The sequence below is a fragment of the Phymastichus coffea genome, unplaced genomic scaffold (genome assembly GCF_024137745.1).
Source record: "Phymastichus coffea isolate CEN01 unplaced genomic scaffold, Cenicafe_Pcof_1.1 PCOF00043, whole genome shotgun sequence".
NCBI classification, from domain to species: Eukaryota; Metazoa; Arthropoda; class Insecta; order Hymenoptera; family Eulophidae; genus Phymastichus; species Phymastichus coffea.
In genome coordinates, this window is record NW_026706854.1 from 1,818,717 (window position 1) to 1,832,259 (window position 13,543).

The window sequence follows — 13,543 nt, forward strand, 5'->3', positions numbered from 1 at the left end:
ATATATATATATATTTAAGTAATTGAATTTTGTCTATCGCCCTTGTGTATAAGGTGTATACGTAAACAAAAAATCACAACAGCGAGTCAGAGAAAAAAAAGCAAAGAAAAAACATTGGAAAAGCCAGCCACACATCGCATGTTTCTCGTGACCCCACTTACACACACCGACGACGAGCAATGAAGTTAAAGAGAATGATAATTTATTAATAAAACCATTCGCAAATCAATAAAAAAATTTAAAAAAAAATAACGGAGAGCAATAATTTTACACTCTCATTCAAACGAAAACCCTTTCCGCACGTACAGTCCTGCCAATAGCAAGCTGCCAGTGCTGCCACTGCACGACGGCGACGTCGGGGGGAGAAGAGAGAAGAATATCTCGGGGCAGCGCGCTCCGCGAAAAAGCGCCACAGTCTCCGAGCTGGCGTCACGCTTAGCACACTGGTGAATACGGCACGTATAGAGACGTAAACGGAGCACACCGTGTACTTCGAAGAATCCGCGTTTAGAGTGCGCGTGCGAGAGGGATAGACAGTGCAAACCGGCTGCTACTTCGACTTCTTTCATCTCTTTATATTCGTACTTAGTGAAACAGCATGGCCGAGAGCAAAGGATCGCTCATTGCCAAATCCGTGCAAAAGCACGCTGGCAGAGCTAAAGAAAAGGTGAGTTTTAAATGAACAATACACCTAACCTCATATCTTTCCTTCGTGTTTATCAGCTCGTTGCTATTTCGCCAGCCTTAGCCCTTTTTAACGTTACGCAACAGGAAATCGACCTTATGCAAGTGGATGAGTGATTTTGGAGTATCCTACGAGCGCACGGGATAGGTAATTTGCTAACGCGGGGGGGTTACGAAACGTTCGTACGTTCGGCTACAGCAGCAGTAACAGCAGTCCGCCGAAGGAAGGAAGAGAGAGAGAGAGAAAGAGAGAGAAAGAGAGAGAGAGAGAGAACTTACCGTTCACTCTCCTCGCGCACGTTTATGTGTGTGCTGCTGCATGCATGCCAAGTGCGAGATGTGCAACGGCTGAGCGTGCCGTTCTCTCTCTCTCTCTCTCTCTCTCTCTCTCTCTCACACACACACACACACACTCACTTACTCTCGTGCGACAAGAAACCGAATAGAAGTATACGAGCCGCAAAAGATTTGAATGCGCGACAGAGTACGCAATGGAATTCTAGGAGCGGCAGCTGCGGGTTAATTAGCCATCGGACGTACAAGCTGCTGCTGCTGCTGCTGGCTGAATCAAACAAAAGAGAGTGTATTCATGTCGATCAATAAACGCGTACACGAGTACCATGCTCTCTGCCAATCTTTTTTCTACTGTTTAACTCGCCGAGTGCGCGTATTTAGGAGATGTTCTAGATCGAGGGAATGCCGAAACGAAACCCTACCGCGGCGCGCGATAAATCCGCTTATACTAGCGAAAAGGGAGTAACGGCTATTGGACGGTGCGCTGTGCACATCTATTTTTTTTTACCAACAGGAAAAATATGCATGAAAGAAACAAAAGGTTTTATCGAAAAAGAAAAAAGAATAATGATATGTAGGAACGCGAACCTCGTGGGTGTTTTTTAAAACCGGCCGGTGAGCGGCGTTCCGTGTTTACGTGGCATTCCGAAAGAAAAAGAAATAAAAAACGCAGCCGTAGCAGCCCGGGAGAGCGCACGGGTTGTAGAGCTCTCTAAAGATACGACCTTCACCCCACAGGGGTGTCTGACCTTTTCGGAAATAGAGATGCGCACGGGGTTCGGCAAAAGCTGGCCGACGTCCAGCGAGAATCACGAAAAAAAGAACGTACAGCCGCATCGCGGTGTTTGATGATTTAGCACTGCTGTCAAGGCTGCAGGAAGTGAGCGCGTAACGTCGCTGTCGAGTGCACTTGAAAATAGAAAAGAAGCACCACGGCGCGCGGCTCAACTGGGTCGAGCTTTTCGCGCGAGAGTGCTTTGACCTTAATAAAAGAAAGAGATGAAAGACAGCGGAGGGCCTTTGCATCGTGATCGTTCGGGGAACTTAATTGGGCTTCTTTAACCGGTGGTTAATTGCAGAAAAAGCGAGAGTTCTGCGGATGGTTTGTTTTTCCAGAACAGAATTCTGACAATTAGCCGCAAAGCCAGGATTCCTCGATCGTTTGCGTGGTCAATTCACTTTTACTCGCGAACAAAAACCACTGTCAACGGGACGTTAGGTAAGCCGATATAACCGAGCTTTCTTTATTCTCGAAGTGGCGATCTGAATAAAAAGGCGTGTGACTTTTTCGTCAACCGTGGCGGCGGACCCCATGAAAGTGCTGTCGGTTTGCTTATCGATGTGCTACGCGACTCTCGATCTTCCCGTTGTGATTAGGAAATATGCAGGTATTACCGATCTCTCTCCTCCCAAATAAAGATAAACAATCGATGCCCGCGTGAAAACGAAAGATAACGTCGCCAGCGGATAATAGACGAGTGGCGCAAAAGTCACGCACGTGGCATTACACCAGGGACAGGTGCGGAGAGCAATGCTGCACGCGCGGTGCACCGATCGGCTCGATCGGCAAATTAATTAAGACCGATCGCTTTTGGCGAGCACGCTACGACAGACCAGTCGAGAGCGCCTCGCTGCCGTCACTCGCTCCCTCGCTGGAAGTTTATCGCTGACGATTTCGTTCGCCTCGTGCCGTGATGGACTTTCAATGTCACACGCGAGCAGATCGAAAACGTTTCTCGTGTGCCAGTGCGGCTGCTCGGCTCAGCCAACAGAGAAAAAAAGTAGCGCGACGGCGTGCGACGCGCAAAAAGAGAACACGTCACGTATGGCCGAGCGACGAAATAAAAAGAGAGAGAGAGAGAGCTTGGACAAAGAGTCTCAGAGACGTCCTCTTTTGCATATACGCTCCGCTCGTTGAAAAGAGAAAGACACGAGACAAATGTTCGTCGGACGTTCGGATCATTTATCGAGGCAAACGCTCGCGCGATGGAAGTTGGCGTGAAAAGCTCGCTGTTTTTTTTTCTTCGCACTGGCCACTGCATCGAAAATGTATGTCAGTGCACACGGCTGGACGCGTTTTATTTGTACCTCGCGCGGAGAAATCCGACGTGCGGATGAAGGATACGAGACGGCGGAGAGCTCGTTTCTCCGTCGCCTTCGCTGCTCGTTAGCTCGGGCGCACGAACAAATCGTCGCGATCGCCGTCCGAAAAGCCCAGCGGGGCAGAGTATCGGTAGGTGCGAGAAAAAGCGCCACCGCTGGCGCGGCGGGAAAAAAATCGAAGAAATATAAGCGGCGGCAGCGCGTGCGTGTGGCATCGGAGCCAAGGTCGGTACCGATTATGCAAATGCCGCGACACCTCTGGCGCTATCTCGCAGCCGCGATTATTGGCTTAGCTCGGATGACAAAACGCGGGCGTGAACGGCGAAGGCGGGGGGGGGCGTAACGGCGTCGGCCGCAGAGGGTTAACGCGCGCAGCGGCGTTATTGAATGAGCCTTGCTCCGAATTCGCCGACGGCTGCCACGAGCCGATTCGAGATTGCTCGACGGTCGCACGGTCGCGCACGGGCTTCTCCCGCGGCGAGTCCGGCAATCTCTCGGCGATCTGGCCGCAGTCGCGTCGCAATAATCGCGTCGGGGAGAAGCGAGAGCGGCGGCCCACCTTCACTTTCGCGACCGCGACTCCGGGCGCGCGTTGCACCTGCAGCATCTCTCTCTCTGGCGCGCGGGTGCATTGAACCCCGTCTCCCGTGGCGAAATCGGGCGCGCGCGGAAAGCCGAGACGCCTGTGTGCAACGAGCGCGCGCCTTTCTACTCGCCGCGCGCTTCGATCATTAATGACGCGTCGCTCGCTCGCTCGCGGGCAACGAGCCCTGGGCGATCCCCGCGGTCGATCCGCACCGGCGACAGCGCGACAATTGGACGGCGCGCGTGGGCGCTTCTGCGGAATCGCGCCTAATACGGGCGCGCGCTCCCATGGTACTTTCACTGCGCGCTCGGGCTCGCTCGGCGACGCGACGGCAAGCCGAGGCGTCGTCAGCGGCGAGTCGGAAAAAAAAAGTGAATCGCAGGTGAGCGGCGCGCGCGCCAGAGACAAGCATTCTTGACCCCGTGTCCTGTTGCTCGCGAGCGGCAGCCGGCGGGGTCCCGTTATCCCCGCGGAATGGGAACGACCAGTGGACCGGCCGGCTTTTACAAGGACCGCTTTTCTCGGCCTTCTCCTGCCGCGCGCTACTCACTCGCGCTACTGCTGTCGTCGGACGAGCCCCGATACGGCGCTCGACCAGCTGATCTTCGACAAACGTCCTTAGAGCGAGCATCGCGTTTATCGCGCTTCCGTGACTTGCTCTGGAGCTTGATCAACGAGTTGCTCGGCGCGGACTAGCTAAATGGCGCTTTTCGGGGACGGGACACTTCTGCCATCCTCGGACTCGACAGAGAATGATTTTGCAATGGGTTGGCTATGATCCGACGACAGCTGACCGAAACTCGGTTCTCGCAAACTCAATTTTATATCGAATCACAAGTAACAAAGTGTTGCGACGATTATACCCACATTGCGTGAAAAAAATAACGGGAAAAACCAAGATCCGAAAACGTTCGGTACCCGAATAGTTTTCGCGAAAGTCCGCTAGCTTCACGCCCAACGGGAATTCCAATCGCGATACATCGCGACGTGTAATATCGTAGTTCCCGATAAGCGGCCATCTCCTTATCTCACAATAATACGCGACGCAATCAGTTTGGTGCGCGCAGTCCACGTGCTTGCTTGCCCTGACTCACGAGCAGCCATTCCGCGCGCCTGCATACATTTATAACTTCTCGCCGAGTGCGCGCGATAAAGATCGGCCGCGAGTTTTGGCCGCGATCCAACCGGCGGCGTCGGCATTTTTGCAGCGGCTGCGACAGTTCGCGCGCCGCTGACGAATCGACGAGGGCGCACGCACGTTCGACATGTCCGATAGCCGATCGTCGTGTTCCCACGGCGCTCCGAGCGAGATGAAGAAGGCCGAGCGGAAACCAATGAAACGGCCGGCGACCCGAAGTTCGTTAAAAATAGCAGAGGCCTCTTGCGACGAGCAACGAACGGCTTTTCTCGCGTATCTTATCGCGCGCGGGGTTGACGTGGCGCGATAATTGTGCGCTGTTTTTAAAAATTTTTTTTTTTCGACGATCAATAGAGTTCGCTTCTGTCTCGAATGCAAGCGCGGCCGCGTGATAATAAATGGGTCGATCGTCTGGTCGCAATTGGAGTGAGAATCGCGCGTGCGCGCGACGCAATAATAGCCGCGCGTGCAAGCTCCGCTCGCTATTAATAAAGCCTACAACCCCGGAGAGAGAGAGAGAGAGAGAGAGAGAGAGAGTGGACACTCACAGAGAGAGAGAGAGAGAGAGAGAGAGAGAGTTCTATTTTCGCGGAGGCGACGGCTCTCTCCTCGACGTCGAGCCGCTCCAAAATTTGAGCCGCGTTACACTTCATCTCCCCGGGCGTTTGAAAACCCATACGCGCGCTTCACTCCGCTTCCCGATTGCACCGTCCACGTCCGCGTGGCTTTCTCAGCTCGATGGACTGGAAGAGCACGGAGTATGTGCACGGCTCCTCGACGCGGATCGCTGACAGCTGTTGTTTGAGAAAGGAGGAGGATCGGTATCGCCTTGATGACCATGTCGGATGCTCGCTTCCTCCTCCTTTTTCTTTTTTTCTTCTCCTGTCCACGAGCTGGCGATTCCAAGCTTTATCTGGAGCAGTGATTCGTCCGTTTGTTTTGTCATTTTTTTCTTCGACCGAGGACGATTATTCGTTTCTCTGCTAATGGAGTGTAAAATTCAAGTTTACTTTAATTGATCGACGAACGCGTCGCGGAGTATACTTTTGAAAAAATAGCAAACTTGTTACGCAGCACGGGGACTTATTACTGCCTAAACTCAAGGGAAGAACCGAAACTTACGTAAGATTTCAAGAAAAAAACAAAACTTTTCGAGCTGCCTATCTTTCACACGCGCACTCGATCAACGTAGATATCAAGCGAACACGGTTACGAATTGCACATGCATGCGCAATTTAAAAGAGAAAAAAAAAGGTACGTAACGTCCGCGCGTAACCTTGCATAATGACCGACAGAGCAAAGCGCGCGCTTCCATTAAGGCATGCCCGTAAAACTCACGCGCTCTTGAAAACTCGCTGCGCGCGATCCGCGTGGAAAAAACGAGGGAACGCACTCGCGGCGAAAACAAAGATATTACGAGCGGCTGTCGCGAGCATCCACGGGGAATCGTCATAATTGCGCAACGATCGTTTCTCACCTGCGCGCGAGGAGGAAGAGACCGAAGGAAAAAAGAAACGAACAGAAAAAAAAAGAGAGGTCGGCCGCGAAGAGTGACGTACGTATGCGAAGCGGCGGTCAACAACCTTCGATGCTCGCTCGCTCGCTCGATCGAGGAGCATCACGACGGGCCGCTCGCTGCTCGCTCGAGAGAGGCGCATACCGAAACTCATCTATATGCGCGTAACGAGGCGTCCGCGTTTAATGAGATGTGCCTTGGGAGCTAATAGGGCGAGCGGCGTATCCTTTGCTGGCGCTGGGGTAGACGCCCGGCGAGATGGCGCAGCCCCGAAAACATCGGGAAGCACTGCGCCCACGCGGCAAACGCCCACGGACCTGCGCCTCGATACGCCCGGTCGTCGCCAATTCGTCGTTGGATTGGCGCTGCGCCCACGCTTCGTTTTTTGCGCGCGAGCGAGAAAGAAGCGACGCGACGTACGGTAGCGCGCTTCCACGATCGATCAAGACAAGGGTCTCGCCGGTTCTAGCTAAACAGATCCTCGCAATGACTAAATCACCATTTGTCGTTCTCTCAACAGTTCCTACAGAACTTGGGCAAGGTCGACAAAACGGCGGACGACATATTCGACGAGCACCTGCAGAACTTCACGAGGCAACAGAACGCGGCGAATCGGCTGCAGAAGGAATTCAATAACTACATCAGGTGTATCCGAGGTACGAGGCAGGTCGATCCGTCGATCAAAAGAGTACTTCATTGATGCGTGTCCGTTACACAAACACGTGCTGTTGCCGGACGCTTATCGGCTCTGCTCTGCTCGGCTCGGCTTGGCTCGGCTCCGCTCGGCTCGGCTCGGCTCGGCTCGCCGAGAGCTGGGCAGGTGAACGCACTTGTGCCTTCGCGCGCCCATATGCGGCGAGCAGGCAAGCCGCGGCAAGAGAAGTAGGCCGGGAAAGTGCACGCCGCGGTCCGCTGGCTTCGGCTTGCGCGCCGGCCACTCTACAATGCTCAACTCGAGCGCTGCTCTCGGAAGCAAGAGAGAATCCGCGCCCAAGGCGTTATCTGTTGCCTCGCGCCTCGACCCCGTGGCCTGCTCCCGGACGAGCCCTCGGAAGGACATCGAGTCGGCGGCAAGTCCGTCCTCGGCGCGTGCCCCGAGGGATCGACACTCGTCGAGTCGGATGCGCGTTCGCGAGGGTGAATCGGGTCAGTCGAGCGGAGCGTCTCGAAAATAACCGCAGCGGGCTGCAGCCACCCGCGCGCGCCCGCGCTGCCTCGCGACGCCGCACACGCGTGCAGGCGACAAAATATCAAAGGAATAACGAGGCACGAAGCGCAACGGGCCTTTCTTTTCTCGAGTGGCTTTTTCCCCAATCAACTTTCACCGCTCGGTCACGACGAACGAGCGACGAGTCAATTGAAAAGTACGCGGCTTGCAGCGATGCAGCAGGCGTCCAAGACGCTGATGGACTCGCTGAACGAGATCTACGAGAGCCAGTGGACCGGCCACGACATGCTCTACGTGCAGGCCCAGAATCTCGACATGCTCTGGCAGGACTTCGCTCACAAGCTGGCCGATCAAGTGCTCGTGCCGCTCAACACCTATCAGAGCCAGTTCCCCGAGATGCGGGTATGTACGCGCTTGCCTCCTCGCCGCTTTCACTCGGCCCGCGCTCACCGAGTCTCCTTTCGCCCTTCGCAGAAAAAGATCGACAAGCGCGGTCGCAAGCTCGTCGACTACGACAGCCAGAGGCACAACTTCCAAGCGCTGCAGTGCAACCCCAAGAAGCGCGACGAGCTCAAGGTGTCCAAGGGCAAGGAGCTGCTCGATGAGGCGAAGCGCACCTATGAGCAGATGAATTCCGAACTGCACGACGAGCTGCCAGCTCTGTTCGACTCGCGCGTTCTCTTCCTGGTCACCAATCTGCAGACGCTCTTCGCAGCCGAGCAAGTCTTCCACACCGAAAGCGCCAAGGTACGCACGCTCCGTTCAGGCGCGCCAGTATTTCGAGACCCTCACTTTTTCTTTTCTCTCTCCTACTGCCTCAGGTCTATTCGGAGCTCGAGGCGATCGTCGACAAACTGGCCAATCAACGAGGCTCGTACACGCATAAGAAGAGCTTGTCGCAGCCGCAGTCGCCCAAGTCGCCCAACGCCAACTCGTCGTTAGTAGACTTTCTCTGTCCTCTCTTTTTCGAATATCTCGCGACGGACGTGCCCGCTGCTCGCGAAATAGGCTACCAAAGAGAGAGAGAGAGTGCGAGCGAACGAGCAGCGAGCTGCGTCTAAACTATGAATAAGATCGCTCGAATTTTCGGCTAGCCGTTCTGGAACAAACTGACCGTCGCGACGTTCTATTTGCTTGCGCGCTAAATTTTTACCGTTGACAGAGACTGTTGACAAAAAAATTATCAATACACTTGCGATACTACATTATACAAGTATGAAATTATTATTCAATTGCCTATCGGATAAATGCATCTCGAACAGATCAAGTCTAAAATTAGCATTATTAATCACCACTTTGATGATCTCACCGGCTGATAATATTATAGCTGAGCTTGTTTGTTTGTGCAACTTGGCAAAATATTCGGTTATTTAGTCAGTTGTGAAATGTATTCAGAGCACGCGTCCGAGTAAATTAGCGTTGAAGTTCATTGACAGCCAATTCATTAGTCGATAACTAATCATTATCTTGGTTTACAGACTCATCATCAACACGCAACCACCACAGAACAACATCTCAGCAGGTAACTATCTCCATGTGAATCCATGCATATAACCACACGTATTTGTAGAGTAAAGTCGTAGTTGTTGTGCCTTGTGTTGCTAACCCCAATGTATTTTCGTGATAAAAATCAAATAGAACGAAAGTCGGATCTGAGACTCGGCCGTTTGACGTTGTTAACGAATCCATAAAAGAGTAACTAAGAGGCAAAGAGGAGAGATGAATTTAGAGTAAAAAAAGGCGCGAGGCCCATCCTGACGACGATCAGTAAACTAAAGAGATGTGTTGGAGAGGTGCGAGGTATTTGGTGCGAGTGTTGTTGGATTTTGTGCTATTTGCAGCGAGCACAAACGACTCGACCCCGGTGTCAGCCGAGTCGTCGTACGAACACGAGGCGGCGACGCCGGTTGAGCACTCGGTGGCAGTGGCGCCCGTTGTCGCGGCGCAGCTCAACGGCAACGCCAACAACGGCAACGCCAGCGCCAATAACAGCAATAACGACAGCGCAGCCTCGCTCAATAATCAGGAGGTCTCGCAGCCGCAAAACTGCCCAAAGTCCCATGCCAATCGTGGCGTCGAGGAGCTATACGACATTCCCGTCGGTGAGTAGCTCCCTCCACCTCTCCACCCAGCCTCTCCAAACCTATTGGAAACTACTTCTACGCGAACGAGCCAATTTGTCCAGTTGATTGACGACCAAAAAAATCGCATTGTTCTCCACTCGAAAACATTGCGAAACAATCGGACAACGAAAATTGATGAAAAATTGCTCAATTAGCCCATTGTGCGAGCACGTAAAAAGTGCGTCGACAATGACAAACAACAAAGAAGTCGTTTCCAATTGGAATTTCCTAACCGGAGATAAATCGCGGTATGAACACGAGCATCTCCTATCGCCTGCCTGCCTGCCTGCCTGCCTGCCTGCCTGCCTACCTGCTTGCCTGAACTCGCCCGCCCGCGTAATTTGCTTGCCAGTCGCTGCTGTAGCATGCCAATTTTTTGATTGTTGAATGTCCTCGATTAACAATAATTAACAATGAGACCCGTATACGATGTGACATATATGTTAACCATGAAAATGCAATGTTGAATGTGGAATAATTGATCCTAATGGCGGCAAATTGAATCCTTCTAGAGGTGGAATATGAAAATGGTATCCATTTATCTGCAGGGGCGACAACTGACAATCTACCACCGGGAGTACTCTACAGGGTTAAGGCCACTTACAAGTATAATCGCGAGGACATTGACGAGCTGTCGTTCGAGGTCGGCGAAATCATTCGCGTTGTCGAATATGACGATCCTGAAGAACAGGTTTGTGTACATACAGACGCGTTATGCCCGTAGATAGTAAACCACGCGCTTGCGGATTAGCTTTCTTTTCTTTTTCCCGACTACACAATTTCGAGTTATTCAAATTCTCGAGACGCGCAGAGGCGACAACAGCTCCTTGTCTACATGTGACGACTGCGGATTTTTGCGTGTGACTAAATTGATGACCTGTTGTTTATAATGCACGAAATATGCTGCTTCGCCGATTTTCATTCGATCCCCGATATATTAGGTTTCACGGAGGAATTTCGCTTCTTTTTCTATAAAGCAAAAATATCTTTGCAATTTACAAAAATATTTATGTTCATTGGCATATTTAAAGTTGTCGAAAGTAAAACACGAAATAGTGCTGTTTCACGTGGCTCGATGTATGGTCCGTTACTATTTACGAGCTTCGCCGCAGCTAATAGAGCCGATGACTCACGATATGAAGCAATATTACCATAACTTACTTACACTTACGTTAGAATTAACGTTCTGTTATAAGTTCGCCGTCGCGTAAAATTAGAAGGAAAACAAGACACGCAGTCGGTGTTTATCGCCGCAAACAACATTCGAATATAATGATGCTCGAATTTCCCGTAGGAGGAAGGTTGGTTGATGGGTATAAAGGAGGGCACAGGCGAGAAGGGCATGTTCCCTGCGAATTTCACGAAGCCGCTGTGAAGCCTGCAAGCGATCCAACAGCAGATAGCCGCACGCAGCCAACTCAGCTCTTTGCCGAGGCGCTCGGCCACCAACGTGCCTTAAATCAGCCCAGCCACTGTCTGTGCCAATCGACGACAACCGCTCGTCGTTTAATTCGATCCCTTCCCTCCTCTTCCATCCCTTCTCCACCCATTTTTTATCCCTTATCGAACGCGCACCGAGCATCACTCATTTGTTGTTAGTATTATCATTGCTTTTTTTCTCTCTCGATCGAACTGCCGGGCTCGGTGCACCTTCGACTCGAAAGTCTTGTATAGCAGCGGGTCATCGTCGTTAGCTTCGCGCGCGAGAGAGCTCCAGCCCAATGGAATCGCTAGCGACTCGCTCTTTGAGATTGTATATTTTGTACGAATTAGCTTCGCCTGCGTGTTTTCGAGGTGATTATAAATTGACGGTTATAATCGAGCGAGTCGCTCTCGAGCGAGATTATTACGCTGGAATTTTCCAATGTCCCGCTGCTACTGAGAATCACTACCGCGTTATATATATATATATATGTATGCATATATATATATATATATATATATACATATGTATACAGTGTCTGTGTACACCACACGTGTACGTGTCAATGTACATGTCGCCAATCAAATTGAGTTTATTGCACGCGCGAGCGATGAGCTAAATGAAATACACTATATGCGCGTATGTTGAGTAATAATGAAGTATCTTATGCGGAAAAGTCTATTATTGATAAATTAATATTATTTTATGGATTTGTACATAGGACTACCTGTAAATCGTAAGACTATTATTATCAGGAGATTCGTCCACTCGCGCGAGCCGAGATCGACTTCATTTTTGTTTTCGTTCATTGAAAAGATTCTTTTTAAGAATAGTATTTTTTTCTTGTTTGACGCCGAATCGACAATGATTCGAGCCTAGGTCTGTGAAAGTTAAATTTCTTTTTTTGGAGAGCTCATCCATATACCTTCTCATCGAAAATATGACACATCTTCATCATTAGGAGATAATCAATTGTATAGCGTGTGGACGAATTGTGAAATCTTATACGATCGATTGTATTCAATCCATGATTTCGAAAGATGATGTCCAGAAAGAAAAAATAAAAGATTTTGTAATCAATTTACCCATCTGAAAGATTCATCTAACGGTCACGAATTATTAACTTGGATCCTATTTTGATTGTTTTTTTTTTATAAACGCGTAAAAAGTATATAAGCTTCTAAACGTTGATGTTTGCACATCGATGCCCAATAATGAATTGACTAAAACGACTTCACCTTTACGAGTTTAAATAATTATAATGATTAATATTAATTATTAATAAACTTCATAACGAGAAAACACTTGAGTATTGTATCAAACCCCTGTTTGTAATGTAATTGCGACAATATAAACTTTAAAACGAGAAACAGTAAAGCGAGTCAGTGAACGTCATGAACGAGTTCGCATGAATGTTTTTATTCCGTTATATAATTTAAGAAACGACAAATTATAGTCAAGATGGATTGTTCTTTTATACAAATTTTCAAATGTTTAAGTTGAAGGATCGAATCATTGTTACGCCTAAGAGCTTGATCTATATATTTAAATCTTCAATGGCTGAATCTTTCTTTCTATGTTGAAAGAAGAAGGCCAATCAACGAAAGACTGGTGTCAATTATTCGAGATATATGTCAGTACGTGAATAATGCCAAATCTTTTATGCTTCCTGTTGAAAATTTTGTAAGATTTTACACGTACACGCGTTTTTATAGGCCAAAGTATATACAACAGCGGGTGAAAGTATATTTACTCTACCTAATTAAGCGATAATCAATCATGCAGTCTTCATTTTGCGAGTAAGCTTTATTCTCTGTAGAAAAACCCTCGAAACAAAACAAACAAAAATTCGGTGTAACTATGAAATCGATCGTTGTTATATCGTTTGTCATATTTATGTCGTGTTGTCTAATTTTACTTTAGCCATATTTGCAAGTGTATAACCATAGAAATAGCTATAAATGATACAAAAGAATAAGTAATAATTATAGTACAATAAAGTAGCAAGTGTCTGCTATTTGGCTTGTTCCTTTTATTTCCCTGACTTACTGTTCAAGTACATAATTGCAAAAAAGAATTCAATGAAATTCTTTGATCGAATAAAGCAATTTGGTTGAAACGTAGATATTCAAGAGGATTGTGAGAAGCCCGGCGTATGAGTTGAAATCCTATTTACGTAAAAAAAATAACCCCGAGGATTTAGATTACCCTTGGATTATCGTCTTGTGCCGGTGTCTTATGGAATTTCACGAACAATATTCGATTACTATGCGAAAACAAACTTGCAAATCTTCGATAATATAGAAAAGAAGACAAATCATATCATGTAATACAACATAAGCGAGGAAGGCAGGTGTGAATAAACGGATCTGGGAAAAAAAAAAATATATATATATATGTATATATGTGTATATATAGTATTGGTTGGCCTAGACGAAGCCCCACAGTACTGTACATATCCGATACGCCGAAATAAACCACTGCCAAGGGCTTGCACTTGGTTCTCGA

General features: G+C 49.1%; 1 protein-coding gene across 5 annotated transcripts; it reads left to right on the top strand.

The window, feature by feature from the left end:
- Positions 1-422: 422 nt before the first annotated feature.
- Positions 423-13,046, top strand: LOC131664204 (myc box-dependent-interacting protein 1). Of its 5 annotated transcripts, none has more exons than XM_058935110.1 (9): positions 423-667; positions 6,842-6,977; positions 7,701-7,891; positions 7,964-8,236; positions 8,311-8,426; positions 8,968-9,011; positions 9,331-9,591; positions 10,125-10,303; positions 10,907-13,046. In XM_058935110.1, exons 1-9 carry the CDS (start codon positions 599-601, stop codon positions 10,985-10,987), a joined length of 1,350 nt encoding a protein of 449 aa, XP_058791093.1. In that variant the 5' UTR covers positions 423-598; the 3' UTR covers positions 10,988-13,046. The 5 variants fall into 5 exon arrangements, with proteins under 5 accessions (XP_058791093.1, XP_058791094.1, XP_058791097.1 ...); XM_058935111.1 differs by having other exon boundaries at positions 10,161-10,303; XM_058935114.1 differs by lacking the exon at positions 9,331-9,591.
- Positions 13,047-13,543: the final 497 nt, after the last annotated feature.